General features: G+C 47.7%; 2 protein-coding genes across 9 annotated transcripts in view; one reads left to right on the top strand and one right to left on the bottom strand.

The window, feature by feature from the left end:
- Positions 1-26,884, top strand: part of LOC128696147 (protein lin-10) — a 921,476-nt gene that overhangs the window by 477,789 nt on the left and 416,803 nt on the right. The gene's annotated exons all lie outside the window — the stretch shown is intronic.
- Positions 1-26,884, bottom strand: part of LOC128696149 (uncharacterized) — an 81,350-nt gene that overhangs the window by 13,584 nt on the left and 40,882 nt on the right. The window contains exons 2-4 of the mRNA XM_053787293.2: positions 11,329-12,141; positions 10,389-10,585; positions 313-428 (exon numbers count right to left, since the gene is read on the bottom strand). Coding sequence (XP_053643268.1) covers positions 313-428; positions 10,389-10,585; positions 11,329-12,141 — 1,126 coding nt within the window. The remainder of the gene's footprint in view (positions 1-312; positions 429-10,388; positions 10,586-11,328; positions 12,142-26,884) is intronic.

The following is a 26,884-nucleotide window of genomic DNA, read 5'->3' on the forward strand; positions in this document are numbered from 1 at the left end:
CTCACCTAACCTAACCTAACCAAACCTAACCTAACCTAACGAAACCTAACCAAACCTAACCTAACCTAACCTAACCTAACCTAACCTAACAAAACCATGCTTAATCATACATATCCTAGCATAGCTTCCTCTAACCAGCATCCATTATTTTTTTTAGTTAACATATACACAATAATGAAAGCATATATAATTTTTAGCGTGTGTTAAGTAGGAAGTGCCTAGCAGGGGCCAGCGGACCTACTGTAGTGCTTGTGTCTGCTGGTGAGAGATGAGCAGGTAGTGTGAGAGGTACGGTGATAGAGGGTACGGTACCTTTATTGATGTGGTCTGTGGGTACGTTGATCAGTAGCCAGTTGATGTATGGTGAGGTGGTAACATCCAGGTCCACCATCAATACTGTGTACACACCACCAGCCTCACCTGGGAACCTCAATTAATAATAATAATGATAATAATAATAATTATAATTATAACAATAATAATTATAAAGTACGACCTGTAAGTTCAACCATCCTAGGTCAAACATCCTGGTTCAGACATCCAGGTTTAAAACATCATGGTTCAAACATCCTGGTTCAAACATCCTGGTTCAGACATCCAGGTTTAAAACATCCTGGTTCAAACATCCTGGTTCAAACATCCTGGTTCAGACATCCTGGTTCAATCATTCTGGTCCAGACATCCTGGTCCAAACATCCTGGTTCTAACATCCTGATTCAAACATAATGATTCAAACATCCTGGTTCAGATACCCTGGTTCAATCACCCTGATTCAGTCATCCTGGTTCAAACATCCTGCTCTGAACATCCTGGTCCAAACATCCTGGTCCAAACATCCTGGTCCAAACATCCTGGACCAAACATCCTGGTCCAAACATCCTGGTCCAAACATCCTGGACCAAACATCCTGGTCCAAACATCCTGGTCCAAACATCCTGGTCCAAACATCCTGGACCAAACATCCTGGTCCAAACATCCTGGTCCAAACATCCTGGTCCAAACATCCTGGACCAAACATCCTGGTCCAAACATCCTGGTCCAAACATCCTGGTCCAAACATCCTGGACCAAACATCCTGGTCCAAACATCCTGGTCCAAACATCCTGGTCCAAACATCCTGGTCCAAACATCCTGGTCCAAACATCCTGGTCCAAACATCCTGGACCAAACATCCTGGTCCAAACATCCTGGTCCAAACATCCTGGTCCAAACATCCTGGTCCAAACATCCTGGTCCAAACATCCTGGTCCAAACATCCTGGAACAAACATCCTGGTCCAAACATCCTGGACCAAACATCCTGGTCCAAACATCCTGGTCCAAACATCCTGGTCCAAACATCCTGGTCCAAACATCCTGGTCCAAACATCCTGGACCAAACATCCTGGTCCAAACATCCTGGTCCAAACATCCTGGTCCAAACATCCTGGTCCAAACATCCTGGTCCAAACATCCTGGACCAAACATCCTGGTCCAAACATCCTGGTCCAAACATCCTGGACCAAACATCCTGGTCCAAACATCCTGGTCCAAACATCCTGGTCCAAACATCCTGGACCAAACATCCTGGTCCAAACATCCTGGTCCAAACATCCTGGTCCAAACATCCTGGTCCAAACATCCTGGTCCAAACATCCTGGTCCAAACATCCTGGTCCAAACATCCTGGACCAAACATCCTGGTCCAAACATCCTGGTCCAAACATCCTGGTCCAAACATCCTGGTCCAAACATCCTGGACCAAACATCCTGGACCAAACATCCTGGTCCAAACATCCTGGTCCAAACATCCTGGTCCAAACATCCTGCTCCAAACATCCTGGTCCAAACATCCTGGACCAAACATCCTGGTCCAAACATCCTGCTCTGAACATCCTGGTCCAAACATCCTGGACCAAACATCCAGGTCCAAACATCCTGGTCCAAACATCCTGGTCCAAATATCCTGGTCCAAACATCCTGGTCCAAACATCCTGGTCCAAACATCCTGGTCCAAACATCCTGGTCCAAACATCCTGGACCAAATATCCTGGTCCAGACATCCTGCTCTGAACATCCTGGTCCAAACATCCTGGACCAAACATCCTGGTCCAAACATCCTGGTCCAAACATCCTGGTCCAAACATCCTGGTCCAAACATCCTGGTCCAAACATCCTGGTCCAAACATCCTGGTCCAAACATCCTGGTCCAAACATCCTGGTTCAAACATCCTGCTCTGAACATCCTGGTCCAAACATCCTGGACCAAACATCCTGGTTTTAAACATGCTTGTGTAAACCAATAGTGAACATCAGTTATGTGTACAGTAAGTGACTGATGCAGGGGACATTAAGCTGACGTTGTAAGCTTACATAAAGCTAAGCTTGCCAGCCAATACTGGAGCTCAATGCTTCACTTATATAACCTTAGAAAAAGCCGGTGCAAAATTGTTGGACTTTCATAAAAGTCTTCCCTGCATGAACGACCCAGCTGGATAAATCAGGGCTTAAATTGAACCTAAAAGTCTCTTTCACTATCAAAGTTTGCCTCAGTGGCTGACTGACTGACTGACTGACTGATTGAATGACTGAGAGTCTGTCAGGAAAAAACAAGCTGAGGTTTACTCCCTTGAGCGATATCCAATGTCGAAAATAAACTGAATCAGGGAGCTCGATACGACTGATCCTTAAGAAGAGTAGTGGGGCTAGTGGCAGGGGTAGTGTGGCTAGTGGCGGGGGAGGGGTAGTGTGGCTAATGGCAGGGGTAGTGTGTCTAGTGGCGGGGGTACTGTTACTAGTGGCAGGGGTAGTGTGGCTAGTGGCAGGGGTACTGTTACTAGTGACATGGGTAGTGTGGCCAGTGGCAGGGGTACTGTTACTAGTGGCAGGGGTAGTGTGGCTAGTGGCAGGGGTAGTGTGGCTAGTGGCAGGGGTACTGTTACTAGTGGCAGGAGTAGTGTGGCTAGTGGCAGGGGTAGTGTGGCTAGTGGCAGGGGTAGTGTGGCTAGTGGCAGGGGTAGTGTGGCTAGTGGCAGGGGAGGGGTAGTGTGGCTAGTGGCAGGGGTAGTGTGGCTAGTGGCAGGGGAGGGGTAGTGTGGCTAGTGGCAGGGGTACTGTTACTAGTGGCAGGGGTAGTGTGGCTAGTGGCAGGGGTACTGTTACTAGTGACATGGGTAGTGTGGCCAGTGGCAGGGGTACTGTTACTAGTGGCAGGGGTAGTGTGGCTTGTGGCAGGGGTAGTGTGGCTAGTGGCAGGGGTAGTGTGGCTAATGGCAGGGATACTGTTGCTAGTGGCAGTAGTGTGGCTAGTGGCAAGGGTAGTGTGGCTAGTGGCAGGCGTACTGTTGCTAGTGGCAGGAGTAGTGTGGCTCGTGGCAGGGATACTGTTGCTAGTGGCAGGAGTAGTGTGGCTAGTGGCAGGGATACTGTTGCTAGTGGCAGGAGTAGTGTGGATAGTGGCAAGGGTAGTGTGGCTAGTGGCAGGGATACTGTTGCTAGTGGCAGGAGTAGTGTGGCTAGTGGCAGGGGTACTGTTACTAGTGGCAGGGGTAGTGTGGCTAGTGGCAGGGGTAGTATGACTAGTGGCATGGTACTGTTGCTAGTGGTAGGAGTACTGTTACTAGTGGCAGGGGTAGTGTGGCTAGTGTCAGGGGCACTGTTGCTAGTGGCAGGAGTAGTGTGGCTAGTGGCAGGGATACTGTTGCTAGTGGCAGGAGTAGTGTGGCTAGTGGCAGGGATACTGTTGCTAGTGGCAGGAGTAGTGTGGCTAGTGGCAGGGATACTGTTGCTAGTGGCAGGAGTAGTGTGGCTAGTGGCAGGGGTACTGTTGCTAGTGGCAGGGGTAGTGTGGCTAGTGGCAGGGGTACTGTTACTAGTGGCAGGGGTAGTGTGGCTAGTGGCAGGGGTACTGTTGCTAGTGGCAGGAGTAGTGTGGCTAGTGGCAGGGATACTGTTGCTAGTGGCAGGAGTAGTGTGGCTAGTGGCAGGGGTACTGTTACTAGTGGCAGGGGTAGTGTGGCTAGTGGCAGGGTAGTGTTCCTAGTGGCAGGGGTATTGTTGCTAGTGGCAGGAATAGTGTGGCTAGTGGCATGGGTACTGTTACTAGTGGCAAGGGTAGTGTGGCTAGTGGCAGGGGTAGTGTGGCTAATGGCAGGAGTAGTGTGGCTAGTGGCAGTGTAGTGTCGCTAGTGGCAGGGTAGTGTTGCTAGTAGTAGGGGTACTGTTGCTAGTGGCAGGGGTAGTGTGGCTAGTGGCAGGGATACTGTTGCTAGTGGCAGGGGTTGTGTGGCTAGTGGTAGGGTAGTGTGGCTAGTGGCAGGGATAGTGTTGCTAGTGGCAGGGGTAGTGTGGCTAGTGACAGGAATAGTGTGACTAATGGCAGGGTAGTGTTGCTAGTGGCAGAGGTAGTGTTGCTAGTGGCAGGGTTAGTGTGGCTGGTGGCAGGGGTAGTGTGGCTGGTGGCAAGGATAGTGTGGCTGGTGGCAAGGATAGTGTGGCTGGTGGCAGGGGTAGTGTGGCTGGTGGCAAGGATAGTGTGGCTGGTGGTAGGGATGGTGTGGCTGGTGGCAGGGATAGTGTGGCTGGTGGCAGGGATAGTATGGCTGGTGGCAGGGGTAGTGTGGCTGGTGGCAAGGATAGTGTGGATGGTGGCAGGGATGGTGTAGCTGGTGGCAAGGATGGTGTGGCTGGTGGCAGGGATGGTGTGGCTGGTGGCAGGGATAGTGTGGCTGGTGGCAAGGATAGTGTGGCTGGTGGCAAGGATAGTGTGGCTGGTGGCAGGGATAGTGTGGCTGGTGGCAGGGATGGTGTGGCTGGTGGCAGGGAAAGTGTGGCTGGTGGCAAGGATAGTGTGGCTGGTGGCAGGGATAGTGTGGCTGGTGGCAAGGATAGTGTGGCTGGTGGCAAGGATAGTGTGGCTGGTGGTAGGGATAGTGTGGCTGGTGGCAAGGATAGTGTGGCTGGTGGCAAGGATAGTGTGGCTGGTGGCAGGGATAGTGTGGCTGGTGGCAAGGATAGTGTGGCTGGTGGCAAGGATAGTGTGGCTGGTGGCAGGGATAGTGTGGCTGGTGGCAAGGATAGTGTGGCTGGTGGCAGGAATAGTGTGGCTGGTGGCAAGGATAGTGTGGCTGGTGGCAAGGATAGTGTGGCTGGTGGCAAGGATAGTGTGGCTGGTGGCAAGGATAGTGTGGCTGGTGGCAGGGATAGTGTGGCTGGTGGCAAGGATAGTGTGGCTGGTGGCAAGGATAGTGTGGCTGGTGGCAGGGATAGTGTGGCTGGTGGCAAGGATAGTGTGGCTGGTGGCAGGGATAGTGTGGCTGGTGGCAAGGATAGTGTGGCTGGTGGCAGGGATAGTGTGGCTGGTGGCAGGGATAGTGTGGCTGGTGGCAAGGATAGTGTGGCTGGTGGCAAGGATAGTGTGGCTGGTGGTAGGGATAGTGTGGCTGGTGGCAAGGATAGTGTGGCTGGTGGCAGGGATAGTGTGGCTGGTGGCAAGGATAGTGTGGCTGGTGGCAAGGATAGTGTGGCTGGTGGCAAGGATAGTGTGGCTGGTGGCAGGGGTAGTGTGTCTGGTGGCAAGGATAGTGTGGCTGGTGGTAGGGATGGTGTGGCTGGTGGCAGGGATAGTGTGGCTGGTGGCAGGGATAGTATGGCTGGTGGCAAGGATAGTGTGGATGGTGGCAGGGATGGTGTAGCTGGTGGCAAGGATGGTGTGGCTGGTGGCAGGGATGGTGTGGCTGGTGGCAGGGATAGTGTGGCTGGTGGCAAGGATAGTGTGGCTGGTGGCAAGGATAGTGTGGCTGGTGGCAGGGATAGTGTGGCTGGTGGCAGGGATGGTGTGGCTGGTGGCAGGGAAAGTGTGGCTGGTGGCAAGGATAGTGTGGCTGGTGGCAAGGATAGTGTGGCTGGTGGCAGGGATAGTGTGGCTGGTGGCAAGGATAGTGTGGCTGGTGGCAAGGATAGTGTGGCTGGTGGTAGGGATAGTGTGGCTGGTGGCAAGGATAGTGTGGCTGGTGGCAAGGATAGTGTGGCTGGTGGCAGGGATAGTGTGGCTGGTGGCAAGGATAGTGTGGCTGGTGGCAAGGATAGTGTGGCTGGTGGCAAGGATAGTGTGGCTGGTGGCAGGGATAGTGTGGCTGGTGGCAAGGATAGTGTGGCTGGTGGCAGGGATAGTGTGGCTGGTGGCAAGGATAGTGTGGCTGGTGGCAAGGATAGTGTGGCTGGTGGCAGGGATAGTGTGGCTGGTGGCAAGGATAGTGTGTAAAGTAAAAGGACACAAGTGCAACTAATGTGACATTTATTGTGGCAACGTTTCGCTCTCCAGGAGCGAATTAATTGCTTTTGTCACTACCACTACTACTACTACTACTACCACTAGTGAACATCGGAATGGTACCTCACTAGTATTCACCTCACTCTGAGCCTTTATATACCCTCTGTGTCCATGTATTGTTTGTAATGGCTTGATAAAGCTCCTGGAGAGCGAAACGTTGCCACAATAAATGTCACATTAGTTGCACTTGTGTCCTTTTACTTTACATATTGTCGGTAATTCTACCAACTTTATTACAAGGATAGTGTGGCTGGTGGCAGGAATAGTGTGGCTGGTGGCAAGGATAGTGTGGCTGGTGGCAAGGATAGTGTGGCTGGTGGCAAGGATAGTGTGGCTGGTGGCAAGGATAGTGTGGCTGGTGGCAGGGATAGTGTGGCTGGTGGCAAGGATAGTGTGGCTGGTGGCAAGGATAGTGTGGCTGGTGGCAGGGATAGTGTGGCTGGTGGCAAGGATAGTGTGGCTGGTGGCAGGGATAGTGTGGCTGGTGGCAAGGATAGTGTGGCTGGTGGCAGGGATAGTGTGGCTGGTGGCAGGGATAGTGTGGCTGGTGGCAAGGATAGTGTGGCTGGTGGCAAGGATAGTGTGGCTGGTGGTAGGGATAGTGTGGCTGGTGGCAAGGATAGTGTGGCTGGTGGCAAGGATAGTGTGGCTGGTGGCAGGGATAGTGTGGCTGGTGGCAAGGATAGTGTGGCTGGTGGCAAGGATAGTGTGGCTGGTGGCAAGGATAGTGTGGCTGGTGGCAGGGATAGTGTGGCTGGTGGCAAGGATAGTGTGGCTGGTGGCAGGGATAGTGTGGCTGGTGGCAAGGATAGTGTGGCTGGTGGCAAGGATAGTGTGGCTGGTGGCAGGGATAGTGTGGCTGGTGGCAAGGATAGTGTGTAAAGTAAAAGGACACAAGTGCAACTAATGTGACATTTATTGTGGCAACGTTTCGCTCTCCAGGAGCGAATTAATTGCTTTTGTCACTACCACTACTACTACTACTACTACCACTAGTGAACATCGGAATGGTACCTCACTAGTATTCACCTCACTCTGAGCCTTTATATACCCTCTGTGTCCATGTATTGTTTGTAATGGCTTGATAAAGCTCCTGGAGAGCGAAACGTTGCCACAATAAATGTCACATTAGTTGCACTTGTGTCCTTTTACTTTACATATTGTCGGTAATTCTACCAACTTTATTACAAGGATAGTGTGGCTGGTGGCAGGAATAGTGTGGCTGGTGGCAAGGATAGTGTGGCTGGTGGCAAGGATAGTGTGGCTGGTGGCAAGGATAGTGTGGCTGGTGGCAAGGATAGTGTGGCTGGTGGCAGGGATAGTGTGGCTGGTGGCAAGGATAGTGTGGCTGGTGGCAAGGATAGTGTGGCTGGTGGCAGGGATAGTGTGGCTGGTGGCAAGGATAGTGTGGCTGGTGGCAGGGATAGTGTGGCTGGTGGCAAGGATAGTGTGGCTGGTGGCAAGGATAGTGTGGCTGGTGGCAGGGATAGTGTGGCTGGTGGCAAGGATAGTGTGGCTGGTGGCAGGGATAGTGTGGCTGGTGGCAAGGATAGTGTGGCTGGTGGCAGGGATAGTGTGGCTGGTGGCAGGGATAGTGTGGCTGGTGGCAAGGATAGTGTGGCTGGTGGCAAGGATAGTGTGGCTGGTGGTAGGGATAGTGTGGCTGGTGGCAAGGATAGTGTGGCTGGTGGCAAGGATAGTGTGGCTGGTGGCAGGGATAGTGTGGCTGGTGGCAAGGATAGTGTGGCTGGTGGCAAGGATAGTGTGGCTGGTGGCAAGGATAGTGTGGCTGGTGGCAGGGATAGTGTGGCTGGTGGCAAGGATAGTGTGGCTGGTGGCAGGGATAGTGTGGCTGGTGGCAAGGATAGTGTGGCTGGTGGCAAGGATAGTGTGGCTGGTGGCAGGGATAGTGTGGCTGGTGGCAAGGATAGTGTGGCTGGTGGCAAGGATAGTGTGGCTGGTGGCAGGGATAGTGTGGCTGGTGGCAGGGATAGTGTGGCTGGTGGCAGGGATAGTGTGGCTGGTGGCAAGGATAGTATGGCTGGTGGCAAGGATAGTGTGGCTGGTGGCAGGGATGGTGTGGCTGGTGGCAGGGATGGTGTGGCTGGTGGCAAGGATAGTATGGCTGGTGGCAAGGATAGTGTGGCTGGTGGCAGGGATGGTGTGGCTGGTGGCAGGAGTATTCAGAGATCTGGGAGAGGTTGTACACTGTGGAGAAACAGTGTTGTTCTTAGCTGACGGAGGGTCGAGCATGCAACATTTCCTGAAGAGCCCACACGGGTTCAGCGCACACCTATTACAAGTCATAATGAACGACGCACAGACAGAAGATAGAACGGAGACTCGAACCGGGGTACTGGCGTGTGGCAAGAAGTGCTGTTTCTAACATTATAACTTTCTTGGCTGAGTGGTAGTGTTGGGCCTGCCACACCCAGCACCATGGTTCGAGTCTCCTGCCACTCTTCTGCTAACACTTGGAAAGGAATATGAGCTTTAAATTATGAGTACACTTACTCTGGTAACTTTAGCTTATGAGTACACTTTAGCAACTTCAACTCACGAGCACACTTACTCTGTCAACTTTAACAAACAAGTACACTTTAGCAACTTCACCTGACGTGTACACTTTAGCAACTTCACCTGACGAGTACACTCTAGCAACTTCACCTGACGAGTACACTTACTCTAGCAACTTCACCTGACGAGTACACTTACTCTAGCAACTTCACCTGACGTGTACACTTTAGCAACTTCACCTGACGAGTACACTCTAGCAACTTCACCTGACGAGTACACTTACTCTAGCAACTTCACCTGACGAGTACACTTACTCTAGCAACTTCACCTGACGAGTACACTTACTCTAGCAACTTCACCTGACGTGTACACTTACTCTAGCAACTTCACCTGACGAGTACACTCTAGCAACTTCACCTGACGAGTACACTTACTCTAGCAACTTCACCTGACGTGTACACTTACTCTAGCAACTTCATCTGACGAGTACACTTACTCTAGCAACTTCACCTGACGTGTACACTTTAGCAACTTCACCTGATGTGTACACTTACTCTAGCAACTTCACCTGAAGTGTACACTTTAGCAACTTTACCTGACGTGTACACTTTAGCAACTTTACCTGACGAGTACACTTTCTCTAGCAACTTCACCTGACGAGTACACTTACTCTAGCAACTTCATCTGACGAGTACACTTACTCTAGCAATTTCACCTGACGAGTACACTTACTCTAGCAACATCACCTGACGTGTACACTTACTCTAGCAACATCACCTGACGTGTACACTTACTCTAGCAACTTCACCTGACGAGTACACTTACTCTAGCAACTTCACCTGACGAGTACACTTACTCTAGCAACTTCACCTGAGGTGTACACTTACTCTAGCAACTTCACCTGACGTGTACACTTACTCTAGCAACTTCACCTGACGTGTACACTTACTCTAGCAACCTCACCTGACGAGTACACTTACTCTAGCAACTTCACCTGACGTGTACACTTTAGCAACTTTACCTGACGTGTACACTTACTCTAGCAGCTTCATCTGACGAGTACACTTACTCTAGCAACTTCAGTGTGTACACTTTAGCAACTTCGCCTGACGTGTACACTTTAGCAACTTCACCTGACGTGTACACTTTAGCAACTTCACCTGACGAGTACACTCTAGCAATTTCACCTGACGTGTACACTTTAGCAACTTCACCTGACGTGTACACTTTAGCAACTTCACCTGACGAGTACACTCTAGCAACTTCACCTGACGTGTACACTTTAGCAACTTCGCCTGACGTGTACACTTTAGCAACTTCACCTGACGAGTACACTCTAGCAACTTCACCTGACGTGTACACTTTAGCAACTTCGCCTGACGTGTACACTCTAGCAACTTCACCTGACGTGTACACTTTAGCAACTTCACCTGACGTGTACACTTTAGCAACTTCACCAGACGAGTACACTCTAGCAACTTCACCTGACGTGTACACTTACTCTAGCAACTTCACCTGACGAGTACACTTACTCTAGCAACTTCACCTGACGAGTACACTTACTCTAGCAACTTAGGCTTGTGTGCAGAGTGTGCTGGAGTGATGGTGTTCCCCAGGTGAACACACTGGTGACTGCCGTAGTTAACATTGACAACATAGGGTGGTGGTGTTGAGATGAGGCGAGGCACCACACCGTCACTGCCCCACTCAGAGTGCAGGTACTCCTGCCACTCACCTTCACTCAGCTCCTCCTCCTCCACCTGCAACAACGAGCCACATAGTTGTCGTCATCAGGACGCGCCACAAGGAGAAAACTTTTGTTGAGGAAAGTTGTGTAAGTGGAAGGTTGTAGAGGGGAGGGGGTGAAGTGAAAAAGAGAGAGGGGAGAAGAGGAAAGGGAGGGGGGAGGGGGGAGGGGAAGCCTCACTCTCACCAACTCACAACACAGTAAATATCAATATCATCAACTCACAACACAGTAAACATTAATATCAACTCACAACACAGTAAACATCAATATCATCAACTCACAACACAGTAGGCATCAATCTTATCAACTCATCAATGAGCAGAAATGTTTTAAAATGTACTGAATTATTTTCCTTAGATCCATCAAACTGACTTAACTTAGAATAATCTAAGAAATATATTTTTAACCTGACTATTGTGAATTTAACATGTGACCTGTGTCGTGTGTGATCTGTGACCTGTATTGTGGGTGACCTGTGTCCTGTGTTACTTGTATTGTGTGTGACTGTGTCTTGTGTGACCTGTGACCTGTCCTGTGTGACTTGTGTCTTGTGTTACCTGTGCTGTGTTACCTGTGTCTTGTGTGACCTGTATCTTGTTACCTGTATCGTGTGTGACCTGTGTCTTATGTGACCTGTATCGTGTGTGGCCTGTCTTGTGTTACCTGTATCATGTTTGACCTGTCTTGTGTTACCTGTAGCGTGGGTGACCTGTCTTGTCGTACCTGTATCGTTGGTGACTTGTCTTGTCGTACCTGTATCGTGGGTTCGAAGAAGGAGTGCATGGAAGCCGCATGCGGTGCCGCTTGCAAGGACTCTGCCAGAGTGGGGAACTCTTGTAAGCGATTAGTTAAGTCTAGAGGCAGGTGATTGGGTACTTGGGGAACTCTGGGAACATCGGGGAATCCCAAGTTTCCAGGACGTCTTGGGCTTTGAGAAGTTACTTGGCCCTCGGGAGCTTCCAGGGTCTCGGGGGCACGTGGGCCATCGTGTAGCGTTGGGGCATTTGGGTATTCTGGAAGTCTCGGGGTTCCCGGGGCTCTTGGGGCTCCAGAAGCCTTCGAAGGCCCTGGAGCTCTTGGAGTTCCAGGTGCCTTCGAAGGCCCTGGAGCTCTTGGAGTTCCAGAAGCCTTCAAAGGCCCTTGAGCTTTTGGGAATCCTGACGGTCTTTGAGATTCTGAGAGACTTTGGACTTCTTGAGGTCTTTCTTCTACTGGTAGCCACTGTTTTGGAGGTTGTAAACTGTCTGCAAGTCTTGGAGGGTTGGACTGTTGGGCCTCAGGCTGGCCTGTGAGTCTGTGATGACTGATCTGTGGATCCTCAGATCCCTTCGACGACAATTTGTTATGATGCTGTGTGGTCTGTGGAGGTCTGTGACGAATGTCTTGAATTCTGAGGGCTTGTCGAAATCTTTGGGCGCCTCCCAGCACCTGTGTGGTTGGGAAGCGTCTGCTGTACTGAGCTGTGCGTGCCGCAGACTGCTCCTGCTGTTGCTGTTGGCATTCTGCTGTGAGGAAGGTCAGCAGCACCAAGACACCAGCACCACGGCGCCAGCTGATCTCCACCATCTGCAGATGGAAACTCAGGATAAAAGAGGGTTTTATTCTGTCTTGTAAAGTTGAGAGTTTTATTCACCTTATTAGAGATTAGGAGTGTATGCAAGTAATCTCTGTCTCTCTCGTGAAACAATACCACACAAGACCTTTACGTTCCAATACATAAATTACTGTTAGGTTTCAGCTAGTTGGTGGGTCAGTGAATATTGTAGTGAGGTCGGTGCTGCGAGCGGAGGTCAGAGGTCACTCGCTAAAGGGTCAAGGTGACAGTGTGGAAAAAGTATTAGTGGACTTATAACTCAACACTTACCAGAAGTAGAGAAGTTATAACTCAACACTTGAAAAACAACATTACAACACAGATGTGTGTTCAGTAAACTCAGTGTGATATAGTGAATGATAGTGTTGTGTACCAGGCAGCTGCTGCTTGTGATGTGTACCAGGCAGCTGCTGCTTGTGTTGTGTACCAGGCAGCTGCTGCTTGTGTTGTGTACCAGGCAGCTGCTGCTTGTGATGTGTACCAGGCAGCTGCTGCTTGTGTTGTGTACCAGGCAGCTGCTGCTTGTGATGTGTACCAGGCAGCTGTTGCTTGTGATGTGTACCAGGCAGCTGTTGCTTGTGTTGTGTACCAGGCAGCTGTTGCTTGTGTTGTGTACCAGGCAGCTGTTGCTTGTGTTGTGTACCAGGCAGCTGCTGCTTGTGATGTGTACCAGGCAGCTGTTGCTTGTGATGTGTACCAGGCAGCTGTTGCTTGTGTTGTGTACCAGGCAGCTGCTCCTTGTGATGTGTACCAGGCAGCTGTTGCTTGTGTTGTGTACCAGGCAGCTGTTGCTTGTGTTGTGTACCAGGCAGCTGTTGCTTGTGTTGTGTACCAGGCAGCTGCTGCTTGTGATGTGTACCAGGCAGCTGTTGCTTGTGTTGTGTACCAGGCAGCTGCTGTTTGTGATGTGTACCAGGCAGCTGTTGCTTGTGTTGTGTACCAGGCAGCTGCTGCTTGTGATGTGTACCAGGCAGCTGTTGCTTGTGTTGTGTACCAGGCAGCTGCTGCTTGTGATGTGTACCAGGCAGCTGCTGCTTGTGTTGTGTACCAGGCAGCTGCTGCTTGTGATGTGTACCAGGCAGCTGCTGCTTGTGATGTGTACCAGGCAGCTGTTGCTTGTGTTTTGTACCAGGCAGCTGCTGCTTGTGATGTGTACCAGGCAGCTGTTGCTTGTGTTGTGTACCAGGCAGCTGTTGCTTGTGATGTGTACCAGGCAGCTGCTGCTTGTGATGTGTACCAGGCAGCTGTTGCTTGTGTTGTATACCAGGCAGCTGCTGCTTGTGATGTGTACCAGGCAGCTGCTGCTTGTGATATGTACCAGGCAGCTGTTGCTTGTGTTGTGTACCAGGCAGCTGTTGCTTGTGTTGTGTACCAGGCAGCTGTTGCTTGTGTTGTGTACCAGGCAGCTGCTGCTTGTGATGTGTACCAGGCAGCTGTTGCTTGTGTTGTGTACCAGGCAGCTGTTGCTTGTGTTGTGTACCAGGCAGCTGTTGCTTGTGTTGTGTACCAGGCAGCTGTTGCTTGTGTTGTGTACCAGGCAGCTGTTGCTTGTGATTTGTACCAGGCAGCTGTTGCTTGTATTGTGTACCAGGCAGCTGCTGCTTGTGTTGTGTACCAGGCAGCTGTTGCTTGTGATGTGTACCAGGCAGCTGCTGCTTGTGTTGAGTACCAGGCAGCTGCTGCTTGTGTTGTGTACCAGGCAGCTGCTGCTTGTGATGTGTACCAGGCAGCTGCTGCTTGTGTTGTGTACCAGGCAGCTGCTGCTTGTGTTGTGTACCAGGCAGCTGCTGCTTGTGTTGTGTACCAGGCAGCTGTTGCTTGTGATGTGTACCAGGCAGCTGTTGCTTGTGTTGTATACCAGGCAGCTGCTGCTTGTGATGTGTACCAGGCAGCTGTTGCTTGTGTTGTGTACCAGGCAGCTGTTGCTTGTGTTGTGTACCAGGCAGCTGTTGCTTGTGTTGTGTACCAGGCAGCTGTTGCTTGTGTTGTGTACCAGGCAGCTGTTGCTTGTGTTGTGTACCAGGCAGCTGTTGCTTGTGTTGTGTACCAGGCAGCTGTTGCTTGTGATTTGTACCAGGCAGCTGTTGCTTGTGTTGTGTAGCAGGCAGCTGTTGCTTGTGTTGTATACCAGGCAGCTGCTGCTTGTGTTGTGTACCAGGCAGCTGTTGCTTGTGATGTGTATCAGGCAGCTGTTGCTTGTGTTGTGTACAAGGCAGCTGTTGCTTGTGTTGTGTACCAGGCAGCTGTTGCTTGTGTTGTGTACCAGGCAGCTGTTGCTTGTGTTGTGTACCAGGCAGCTGTTGCTTGTGATTTGTACCAGGCAGCTGTTGCTTGTGTTGTGTAGCAGGCAGCTGTTGCTTGTGTTGTATACCAGGCAGCTGCTGCTTGTGTTGTGTACCAGGCAGCTGTTGCTTGTGATGTGTATCAGGCAGCTGTTGCTTGTGTTGTGTACCAGGCAGCTGTTGCTTGTGATGTGTACCAGGCAGCTGTTGCTTGTGTTGTGTACCAGGCAGCTGTTGCTTGTGATGTGTACCAGGCAGCTGTTGCTTGTGTTGTGTACCAGGCAGCTGCTGCTTGTGATGTGTACCAGGCAGCTGCTGCTTGTGTTGTGTACCAGGCAGCTGCTGCTTGTGTTGTGTACCAGGCAGCTGTTGCTTGTGTTGTGTACCAGGCAGCTGCTGCTTGTGTTGTGTACCAGGCAGCTGCTGCTTGTGATGTGTACCAGGCAGCTGTTGCTTGTGATGTGTACCAGGCAGCTGCTGCTTGTGATGTGTACCAGGCAGCTGTTGCTTGTGTTGTGTACCAGGCAGCTGTTGCTTGTGTTGTGTACCAGGCAGCTGTTGCTTGTGATGTGTACCAGGCAGCTGCTGCTTGTGATGTGTACCAGGCAGCTGCTGCTTGTGATGTGTACCAGGCAGCTGCTGCTTGTGATGTGTACCAGGCAGCTGCTGCTTGTGATGTGTACCAGGCAGCTGCTGCTTGTGATGTGTACCAGGCAGCTGCTGCTTGTGTTGTGTACCAGGCAGCTGTTGCTTGTGTTGTGTACCAGGCAGCTGTTGCTTGTGTTGTGTACCAGGCAGCTGTTGCTTGTGTTGTGTACCAGGCAGCTGCTGCTTGTGTTGTGTACCAGGCAGCTGCTGCTTGTGTTGTGTACCAGGCAGCTGTTGCTTGTGTTGTGTACCAGGCAGCTGTTGCTTGTGTTGTGTACCAGTCAACAACACCACTGACTCAACAACAGCATTTCGTCATCTTGAGACGTTGTGAAGACGTTTCCCCGTGTAAAAGACAAATATGGGTGGGTAGAGCAGTACATCCCAGCAGTACATCCCAGCAGTACATCCCAGCAGTACATCCTAGCAGTACATCCCAGCAAGATGTGTTCTTCTGACAATGGTCTTATGCCTGGGTGAGGAAGTGTCAGAGGTGGGCGGGTCTAGGCGTGAAATATAGCAAGTTTGGTCCTGGACCGTCACCGGGACAAATCTAGCTCTTTCCCCCGAGGGTTTGGTCCTGGCTGCTAGTGACGGCTGGAGATGCATCACCAGCCACCCGGGTATCATTGTTATCCTGCGGAGATTTATTGCAGTGCTGGTAGCAGCGCCCCGGGTGACAAACCCGCATGTGGTGGAGCAGCGGGTGGCAGACGCAGTGCAAGGTTCTAGTGCTGGGAAGAACAAATAACTGCGGTACTTATAAGTGATGTAGATCTTAGGGTGAATGTGGAGGAGATTTGGGAGTTCTTGTGAGGAGAATTTTCAAGTTAAGATAACCTGTTTCTCATTATAATAGTGAGACATAGTACTGACAACTTGGTAAGTGAGACACAGTACTGACAACTTGGTAAGTGAGACACAGTACTGACAACTTGGTAAGTGAGACACAGTACTGACAACTTGGTAAGTGAGACACAGTACTGACAACTTGGTAAGTGAGACACAGTACTGACAACTTGGTAAGTGAGACACAGTACTGACAACTTGGTAAGTGAGACACACAGTTTTTATCTCTCACTTCTTCTACTCTCCTGATATTTAGTCTCCTCTATATTTGACTGTAGGAGCCTACTTTGGGGGCGAAACGTTCCTACAATAAAGATACCCAAGTGTTGCACATGTGTCTTAATTTATCAACTTGTCGGTGCTCTGAACTATTTATCCAAATGTTTTATTGTGTTACCTGCGAACACTCACCTGCGTGACTCACTCACACCAGAGTATCAGCACGAGACTCACGCAATCCTTGCTTGTAAAGATTTCTCGCAGTGTTGCCGTGTGCTTTTTGTGGCGTACTTCCGCTGGGCGGAGTTCGTTTGCGTTTTCTTCGGAGGAGCACTTCCGGTTGTCGGGTGGCTAAGCGGAAATGTTTCTTGGTGGAGTTGGTTGAGAGGTTGAGAGGCAGCCATGGTGAATGTTACAATAGCCAGGTGTGTGTGTGTGTGTGTGTGTGTGTGTGTGTGTGTACTCACCTAGTTGAGGTTGCGGGGGTCGAGTCCGAACTCCTGTGTGTGTGTGTGTGTGTGTTGGTGTGTGTTGGTGTGTGTGTGTGTGTGTGTGTGTGTGTGTGTGTGTGTGTGTGTGTGTGTGGCTGTGCTCACCTAATTGTGGTTGCACGGGTCGATTCATAGCTCCTGGCCCCGACTGGTGTAAATGATGTGTGCGTGTGTGTCTGTACTCGCCTAACTGTGGTTGCACGGGTCGATTCATAGCTCCTGGCCCCGACTGGTGTACATTGTGTGTGTGGAAAAATTATGGTAATGATAATAGTGATGTTGATAATGATGATTATAATGATGAAGCTATTGATGATGATAATTATTATTTTGATGTTAACAATAGCGATGATAATTATAATACTGATAATAACGATGATGATAATGATATGATAATGATATTGATAATAATAATGATGATATCATCATTAACCCAGGATAATACAGTAATATATCCACACCATGAGACTGGCTGGATTATTACCACTGAATTTCTTCACCCTCCCCCAGGATGCCACCCACACCTCTGCTCTAACACCTAGGCCCCTACTTACTGCCAGGTCCACAAGGGCAGCAGGTAATAGGAGACATGCCCAACATATGCACTTGTGTCGGAGATCGACCCACAGACCCTCGGTGTGTGAGCTGAGGTGGCTGCTACTTAAGTATGCTAGTGATTAGTGATACACAGGTGTAGTGTGAGCACCCGCTGACAGGTGTGGTATGAGCACCCTCTGACAGGTGTAGTATGAGCACCCTCTGACAGGTGTGGTGTAAGCACCCTTTGACAGGTGTGGTATGAGCACCCTCTGACAGGTGTGGTGTAAGCACCCTTTGACAGGTGTGGTATGAGCACCCTCTGATAGGTGTGGTATGAGCACCCTCTGACAGGTGTGGTATAAGCACCCTCTGACAGGTGTGGTCTAAATCAGTTCTCTAATTTACATCTAAATGATGTGTTAATGGGAGATTTTAAATTTAGACAAATTAATTGGAGCGATGTGACAGGAAATCTGGAGTCTAGCAGGATTCAGGATTGTTTTTTAAAACAGTTTGAGACAGAACCAACTAGAGAAAATAACCTGCCTGACTTGGTTCTTCTCAACAAGGAATCACTAATTAATAATCTTGAGGGTAATGATGAGCTTGGGGAAAGCGACCACAAATCAGTTTCAATATATGATTGAATTACCCTAATAAGCTATGCACGATCCAAGTCACTAGTGACATGGTTCTCAGACAAATAGATAAATTAAAACCTAGCAAATCCCCAGGACCTGATGAACTCTTCGCAAGGGTTTTAAAGGAATGTAAGGTGGAAAACTTGCTGAACCTTTGGCTAATCTTCTCAACATATCTCTGCAAACTGGCATAGTGCCAGATAAGTGGAAAATGGCAAATGTGATACGTATCTACAAAGCAGGAGACAGATCCTTAGTTTCAGACTCCAAACCAATAAGCCTAACCTCCAAAGTGGGAAAATTGATGGAATCTGTAATTGCCGAGGCTATTCGTAGTCATCTTGAAAGACATAAATTGATCTTTGAATCTCAATACGGTTTTACAAAGGGGTGTTCCTGCCTTACAAACTTACTAACTTTTTTCACCAAGGTATTTGAGGAGGTGGATCATGATAATGAATATAATATTGTGTATATGAACTTAACAAGTCTTGTGACAGGGTCCCACATCGGAGACTAATGAGGATAGTCGAGGCACGTGGAATACGAGGAAATTTTTTTCCCTGGAGAGAAGTGTGGCTGACAGATAGACAACAAAGAATTTGCATAAACGGGGAGAAATCAGAGTTGGGAAACGTCACGAGCGGTGTTCCACAAGGGTCAGTGGTGGGTCTCTTGTTGTTCACAATTTTCATAAAGAATATAGATGTGGGTATAAATAGCGACATAGCAAGTTTACCGATGACACGAAAATAGGCCGTCAAATTCATTCTGACGAGGACGCTAAAGTGCTCCAGAAACATCTGAATAGACTGATGCAGTGGTCAGTGAAGTGGCAGATGCAGTTTAACATAGACAAATGCAAAGTTGAAAGGTTGGAAAGGTAAATAACCATGATACTTATAAACAAAATAATGTAGATCTCTATATTTCTGACTGCATAAAAGATTTGGGAGTTTTGGGTAGCAGTAATCTAAAGCTCGGACAACAGTTAATAAGTATTCGAAATAAAGCGAACAAAATTTTTGGTTTCATATCAAGAAGTATAGCTAACAGGAGGTTGTTCTTCAACTCTGTATATCTTTGGTCAGCTCTCATGTAGATTATGCTGCACAGTTCTGGTCACCGTATTACAGAACGAATATAAATGCACTTAAAAACGTACAAAGGAGCATGACACAGGTGATCCCATGTATCAGAAATCTTCCCTGTGAGGACACACTGAGGGCCCTGAATCTGCACTCTCTAGATTAGCGTAGAATTAGGGGGAGGGGGGGGGTATGATTGAGGTGTATAAATGGAAAAAGGGAATAAATAAAGGGAATATAAATAATGTGGTAAAAATATCTTAAGACAGGACTCGCAGCAATGGTTTCAAATTGGAAAAAATTAAATTAATTAAAGATATAGAAAGCACCGGTTTAGTAATAGAGTTGTGGATGAGTGGAACAAACTCCCGAGTACCGTTATTGAAGCTAAAACCTTGTGTAGTTTTAAAACTAGGTTAGATAAATACATGTGTGGGTGTGAGTTAGACCTGCCTCACATGGGCCAGTAGGCCTGCTGCAATGCTCTTTCTTTCTTATGTTCTTATTTACGTCTAAACGAGTTGTTTAATTTACGTCTAAACGAGTTCTCTAATTTACGTCTAAATGAGCTCTAGCGGAAGTCTCAATGAGCTCTCTAATTAAAATGACTCGGGAGGGTTAATGAAGAGAGAGCTCAGAGCTCTCACCAAAAAAAAGAGTAGTAGAATGTTGAATGTGCAATCATCTTGCAACCAGAATTAATTAAGGCAGTGAAACGCTGACTCTGACGTCTCCAAAAGTCTTGTCAAGTCTTTAATTCTGGTGTGGGTGGTGTGTGATCAAGTGTTAACACTGGTGGTGGTGTGTGATCAAGTGTTAACACTGGTGGTGGTGTGTTATCAAGTCTTAACACTGATGGTGCTGTGTGATCAAGTGTTAACACTGGTGGTGGTGTGTGATCAAGTGTTAACACTGGTGGTGGTGTGTTATCAAGTCTTAACACTGATGGTGCTGTGTGATCAAGTGTTAACACTGGTGGTGGTGTGTGATCAAGTGTTAACACTGGTGGTGGTGTGTTATCAAGTCTTAACACTGATGGTGCTGTGTGATCAAGTGTTAACACTGGTGGTGGTGTGTTATCAAGCCTTAACACTGGTGGTGGTGTGTTATCAAGTGTTAACACTGGTGGTAGTGGTTTGTTATCAAGTGTTAACACTGGTGGTGGTGGTGTGTGATCAAGTGTTAACACTGGTGGTGGTGTGTTATCAAGTGTTAACACTGGTGGTGGTGGTGTGTTATCAAGTGTTAACACTGGTGGTGGTGGTGTGTTATCAAGTGTTAACACTGGTGGTGGTGTGTTATCAAGTGTTAACACTGGTGGTAGTGGTGTGTTATCAAGTCTTAACACTGGTCGTGGTGGTGTGTTATCAAGCCTTAACACTGGTGGTGGTGTGTTATCAAGTGTTAACACTGGTGGTGGTGGTGTGTTATCAAGTGTTAACACTGGTCGTGGTGGTGTGTTATCAAGTCTTAACACTGGTGGTGGTGTGTTATCAAGTGTTAACACTGGTGGTAGTGGTTTGTTATCAAGTGTTAACACTGGTGGTGGTGGTGTGTGATCAAGTGTTAACACTGGTGGTGGTGTGTTATCAAGTCTTAACACTGATGGTGCTGTGTGATCAAGTCTTAACACTGATAGTGGTGTGTTATCAAGTGTTAACACTGGTGGTGGTGTGTTTTCAAGTGTTAACACTGGTGGTGGTGTGTTATCAAGTGTTAACACTGGTGGTGGTGTGTTATGAAGTCTTAACACTGGTGGTGGTGTGTTTTCAAGTGTTAACACTGGTGGTGGTGTGTTATCAAGTGTTAACACTGGTGGTGGTGGTGTGTTATCAAGTCTTAACACTGATGGTGCTGTGTGATCAAGTGTTAACACTGGTGGTGGTGTGTGATCAAGTGTTAACACTGGTGGTGGTGTGTTATCAAGTCTTAACACTGATGGTGCTGTGTGATCAAGTGTTAACACTGATGGTGCTGTGTGATCAAGTGTTAACACTGGTGGTGGTGTGTTATGAAGTCTTAACACTGATGGTGCTGTGTGATCAAGTGTTAACACTGGTGGTGGTGTGTTATGAAGTCTTAACACTGATGGTGCTGTGTGATCAAGTGTTAACACTGGTGGTAGTGGTTTGTTATCAAGCGTTAACACTGGTGGTGGTGGTGTGTGATCAAGTGTTAACACTGGTGGTGGTGTGTTATCAAGTGTTAACACTGGTGGTGGTGGTGTGTTATCAAGTGTTAACACTGGTGGTGGTGGTGTGTTATCAAGTGTTAACACTGGTGGTGGTGTGTTATCAAGTGTTAACACTGGTGGTAGTGGTGTGTTATCAAGTCTTAACACTGGTCGTGGTGGTGTGTTATCAAGCCTTAACACTGGTGGTGGTGTGTTATCAAGTGTTAACACTGGTGGTGGTGGTGTGTTATCAAGTCTTAACACTGGTCGTGGTGGTGTGTTATCAAGTCTTAACACTGGTGGTGGTGTGTTATCAAGTGTTAACACTGGTGGTAGTGGTTTGTTATCAAGTGTTAACACTGGTGGTGGTGGTGTGTGATCAAGTGTTAACACTGGTGGTGGTGTGTTATCAAGTCTTAACACTGATGGTGCTGTGTGATCAAGTGTTAACACTGGTGGTGGTGTGTTATCAAGCCTTAACACTGGTGGTGGTGTGTTATCAAGTGTTAACACTGGTGGTAGTGGTTTGTTATCAAGTGTTAACACCGGTGGTGGTGGTGTGTTATCAAGTGTTAACACTGGTGGTGGTGTGTTATCAAGTGTTAACACTGGTGGTGGTGTGTTATCAAGTGTTAACACTGGTGGTGGTGGTGTGTTATCAAGTCTTAACACTGGTGGTGGTGGTGTGTTATCAAGTGTTAACACTGGTTGTGGCGTGTTATGAAGTCTTAACACTGGTGGTGTGTTATCAAGTGTTAACACTGGTGGTAGTGGTGTGTTATCAAGTGTTAACACTGGTGGTGGTGGTGTGATCAAGTGTTAACACTGGTGGTGGTGTGTTATCAAGTCTTAACACTGGTGGTGGTGGTGTATGATCAAGTGTTAACACTGGTAGTGGTGGTGTGTGATCAAGTGTTAACAGTTATGAAGTATTAACACTGGTGGTGGTGTGTGATCAAGTGTTAACACTGGTGGTAGTGTGTTATCAAGTGTTAACACTGGTGGTGGTGGTGGTGTATGATCAAGTGTGTAGTGGTGTGTGTTATCAAGTGTTAACACTGGTGGTGGTGGTGTGTGATCAAGTGTTAACACTGGTGGTTGTGGTGTGTTATCAAGTCTTAACACTGGTGGTGGTGATGTGTTATCAAGTCTTAACACTGGTAGTGGTGTGTTATCAAGCCTTAACACTGGTGGTGGTGGTGTGTTATCAAGTCTTAACACTGGTGGTGGTGGTGTGTTATCAAGTCTTAACACTGGTCGTGGTGGTGTGTTATCAAGTCTTAACACTGGTCGTGGTGGTGTGTTATCAAGTCTTAACACTGGTGGTGGTGGTGTGTTATCAAGTGTTAACACTGGTGGTGGTGTGTTATCAAGTGTTAACACTGGTGGTGGTGGTGTGTTATCAAGTGTTAACACTGGTGGTGGTGGTGTGTTATCAAGTGTTAACACTGGTGGTGGTGTGTTATCAAGTGTTAACACTGGTGGTAGTGGTGTGTTATCAAGTCTTAACACTGGTCGTGGTGGTGTGTTATCAAGCCTTAACACTGGTGGTGGTGTGTTATCAAGTGTTAACACTGGTGGTGGTGGTGTGTTATCAAGTCTTAACACTGGTCGTGGTGGTGTGTTATCAAGTCTTAACACTGGTCGTGGTGGTGTGTTATCAAGTGTTAACACTGGTGGTAGTGGTTTGTTATCAAGTGTTAACACTGGTGGTGGTGGTGTGTGATCAAGTGTTAACACTGGTGGTGGTGTGTTATCAAGTCTTAACACTGATGGTGCTGTGTGATCAAGTGTTAACACTGGTGGTGGTGTGTTATCAAGCCTTAACACTGGTGGTGGTGTGTTATCAAGTGTTAACACTGGTGGTAGTGGTTTGTTATCAAGTGTTAACACTGGTGGTGGTGGTGTGTTATCAAGTGTTAACACTGGTGGTGGTGTGTTATCAAGTGTTAACACTGGTGGTGGTGTGTTATCAAGTGTTAACACTGGTGGTGGTGGTGTGTTATCAAGTCTTAACACTGGTGGTGGTGGTGTGTTATCAAGTGTTAACACTGGTTGTGGCGTGTTATGAAGTCTTAACACTGGTGGTGTGTTATCAAGTGTTAACACTGGTGGTAGTGGTGTGTTATCAAGTGTTAACACTGGTGGTGGTGGTGTGATCAAGTGTTAACACTGGTGGTGGTGTGTTATCAAGTCTTAACACTGGTGGTGGTGGTGTATGATCAAGTGTTAACACTGGTAGTGGTGGTGTGTGATCAAGTGTTAACACTGGTGGTGGTGTGTTATGAAGTATTAACACTGGTGGTGGTGTGTGATCAAGTGTTAACACTGGTGGTGGTGTGTTATCAAGTGTTAACACTGGTGGTGGTGGTGGTGTATGATCAAGTGTTAACACTGGTAGTGGTGGTGTGTTATCAAGTGTTAACACTGGTGGTGGTGGTGTGTGATCAAGTGTTAACACTGGTGGTGGTGGTGTGTTATCAAGTCTTAACACTGGTGGTGGTGATGTGTTATCAAGTCTTAACACTGGTAGTGGTGTGTTATCAAGCCTTAACACTGGTGGTGGTGGTGTGTTATCAAGTCTTAACACTGGTGGTGGTGGTGTGTTATCAAGTCTTAACACTGGTCGTGGTGGTGTATTATCAAGTCTTAACACTGGTCGTGGTGGTGTGTTATCAAGTCTTAACACTGGTGGTGGTGGTGTGTTATCAAGTGTTAACACTGGTGGTGGTGGTGTGTTATCAAGTGTTAACACTGGTGGTGGTGTGTTATCAAGTGTTAACACTGGTGGTAGTGGTGTGTTATCAAGTCTTAACACTGGTCGTGGTGGTGTGTTATCAAGCCTTAACACTGGTGGTGGTGTGTTATCAAGTGTTAACACTGGTGGTAGTGGTGTGTTATCAAGTGTTAACACTGGTAGTGGTGTGTTATCAAGCCTTAACACTGGTGGTGGTGTGTTATCAAGTGTTAACACTGGTGGTGGTGTGTTATCAAGTGTTAACACTGGTGGTGGTGGTGTGTTATCAAGTGTTAACACTGGTGGTGGTGTGTTATCAAGCCTTAACACTGGTGGTGGTGTGTTATCAAGTGTTAACACTGGTGGTAGTGGTGTGTTATCAAGTGTTAACACTGGTGGTGGCGTGTTATCAAGTGTTAACACTGGTGGTGGTGTGTTATCAAGTGTTAACACTGGTGGTGGTGTGTTATCAAGTGTTAACACTGGTGGTGGTGTGTTATCAAGTGTTAACACTGGTGGTGGTGGTGTGTTATCAAGTCTTAACACTGGTGGTGTGTTATCAAGTGTTAACACTGGTGGTAGTGGTGTGTTATCAAGTCTTAACACTGGTGGTGGTGGTGTGTTATCAAGTGTTAACACTGGTGGTGGTGTGTTATCAAGTATTAACACTGGTGGTGGTGTGTTATCAAGTGTTAACACTGGTGGTAGTGGTGTGTTGTCAAGTTTTAACACTGGTGGTAGTGGTGTGTTATCAAGTGTTAACACTGGTGGTGGTGTGTTATCAAGTGTTAACACTGGTGGTGGTGTGTTATCAAGTGTTAACACTGGTGGTAGTGGTGTGTTATCAAGTCTTAACACTGGTGGTGGTGGTGTGTTATCAAGTGTTAACACTGGTGGTGGTAGTGGTGTGTTATCAAGTCTTAACACTGGTGGTGGTGGTGTGTTATCAAGTGTGATAGGTCTTGCTTGCCTGGAGCTGTGGTTGTGAGAGTTAAGTCTGATTTCTGAAAATACGTGTTCACCCATAGTGTGACATCGGTTGTGTTTTACCTGGAGATTGTTCTGGATGGTCAGTGCCTCTGCAGCCCGGTCCATGACGAGGCCTCGCGGTGTATCAGGACCTGATCAACCAGGCTGTTACTGCTGCCCGCACGTAATCCAACATACGAAGTACTGCCCGGGTGGTCAGGTAGTGACTTCAGGTGTCTGTCCAGTCCCCTCTTGAAGACAGCCAGGGGTCTTCTGGTAATCTCCTCCTTATATATGATGGGTGGCAGTTGAACAGTCTTGGGATCCTGACACTTATTGTGTTATCTTTTAGTGTACTTGCGGCACCTCTGCTTTTTATTGGGGGGGGGGAGGAATTGTTGCACCGTTTGCTGAGTCTTTTGCCATCATAGAGAGTGATTTACGTGTGCAGATTTTGACTAGTCCCTCTAGGATTTTTCAAGTAAATTATGATGTATCTTTCTCGTCTTCATTCAAAGAAGTACACCTCAAGGGTCTGCAAACGTTCCTAGTAACTGAGACGTTTGATTGTACTTAACGTGTAGTGAAAGTTCTCTGTATATTCTCCAGACATGCAGTTTCGCCAGCCTTGAAAGGTGCCGTTAGTGTACAGCAATATTCCAACCTAGACTGAGAATAAGCAATTTAAAGAGAATCATCATAGGCTTGACATTTCTAGTTTTGCAGGTTCTTATTATCCATGTTATGATTTCCCTAGCAGATGTGATAGTGACATTGTTATGATCTTTGAAAGTGAGATTCTCTGATATTATCACTCCCAGGTTCTTCACATTTGTTTGTCGCTCTATTGTGTGGTTAGATTTTGTTTTATACTCTGATTTTTTTCAAGTTTTCCATAGCGCAGTAATTGAAATTTGTCGTTTTTAAAGCTTCATATTGTTTTTTTGTGGCCCATTTGAAGACTTAGTTTATTTGCGCTTGGAGATTTGCAGTGTCTTCAGTGGATGACACTATATGCAAATTCTAGTATTGTCAGCAGAAGACAAGGTGCTATGGTTTAAATCTCTGTCTATGTCAAGGATGAGGATGAGAAACAAGTTGGGAGCAAGTAATGTACCTTGTGGAACAGAGCTTTTCACAGTAGCCGCCTCTGACTTTGTTTACTATTACTCTTTGTGCTCTGTTTGTTAGGAAGTTATGACTTCATCTACCCATTATTCCCATTATCACGCATTTTGTGTGCTATTACACCATGATCTCACTTGTTGCAAGCTTTCCCAAAGTCTGTGTATACTACATCTGCATTCTGTTTATCCTCCAGAACATCCAGGATCGTTGCCCATTAGTTGTGAGAGGCAGGAGCGACTTGCCCTAAACCCATGTTGCCCTGGGTTGTGTAATTGTTGGGTATCCAAGTGGTTGGTGATCTTGCTTCTTAGAACCCTTTCAAAGATTTTTATGATGTACGACGTTAATGCTATGTGTCTATAATTTTTCACAGTTGCTTTACTGCCACCTTTGTGGAGTGGGGATATGTCTTCTTAGCGACTGTAGTATGATTCCCGTGTCTAGGCTCCCTCTTCATAGAATATTTATGGCACGTAAAAGGGGTTTCTTACACTTCTTGATGAACCCTGAGTTACACGAATCAGGACCTGGAGTAGAGTGCATGGGCACGAGTCAGGGTCTGGGGCAGAGTTCATGGGCACGTCGTTAATTGCTTTTTTTTCAAAGTGGCGTTAGGGTTATATAAGAAATTCTGGAAATATTAACAAAATTTTGAGTCTCGGTCATAAAAAATAATTTAGATTTCCGATGTTTACTCTGATAAACGACTCACTGAACACTGAGTCCTGTTGAGACTTCAATGTATAACTTATTTCTTCGCTGTCATCTGTGTAGATAGTTCTACTGTTTTCCAATTATGTCTTTGAATTTTGTATTGATAAAACCACTGGATGGCGAAACGTCTACAATAAAGACGTTCAGATATTTAACATGTGTCTTATTTTCATCTCGTCGGTATTGTGTACCATTCATGTACATTCATGTACATTCATGTACATTCATGTACATTC

This window comes from Cherax quadricarinatus, chromosome 48, assembly GCF_038502225.1.
Source record: "Cherax quadricarinatus isolate ZL_2023a chromosome 48, ASM3850222v1, whole genome shotgun sequence".
In the NCBI taxonomy this organism is placed as follows: domain Eukaryota; kingdom Metazoa; phylum Arthropoda; class Malacostraca; order Decapoda; family Parastacidae; genus Cherax; species Cherax quadricarinatus.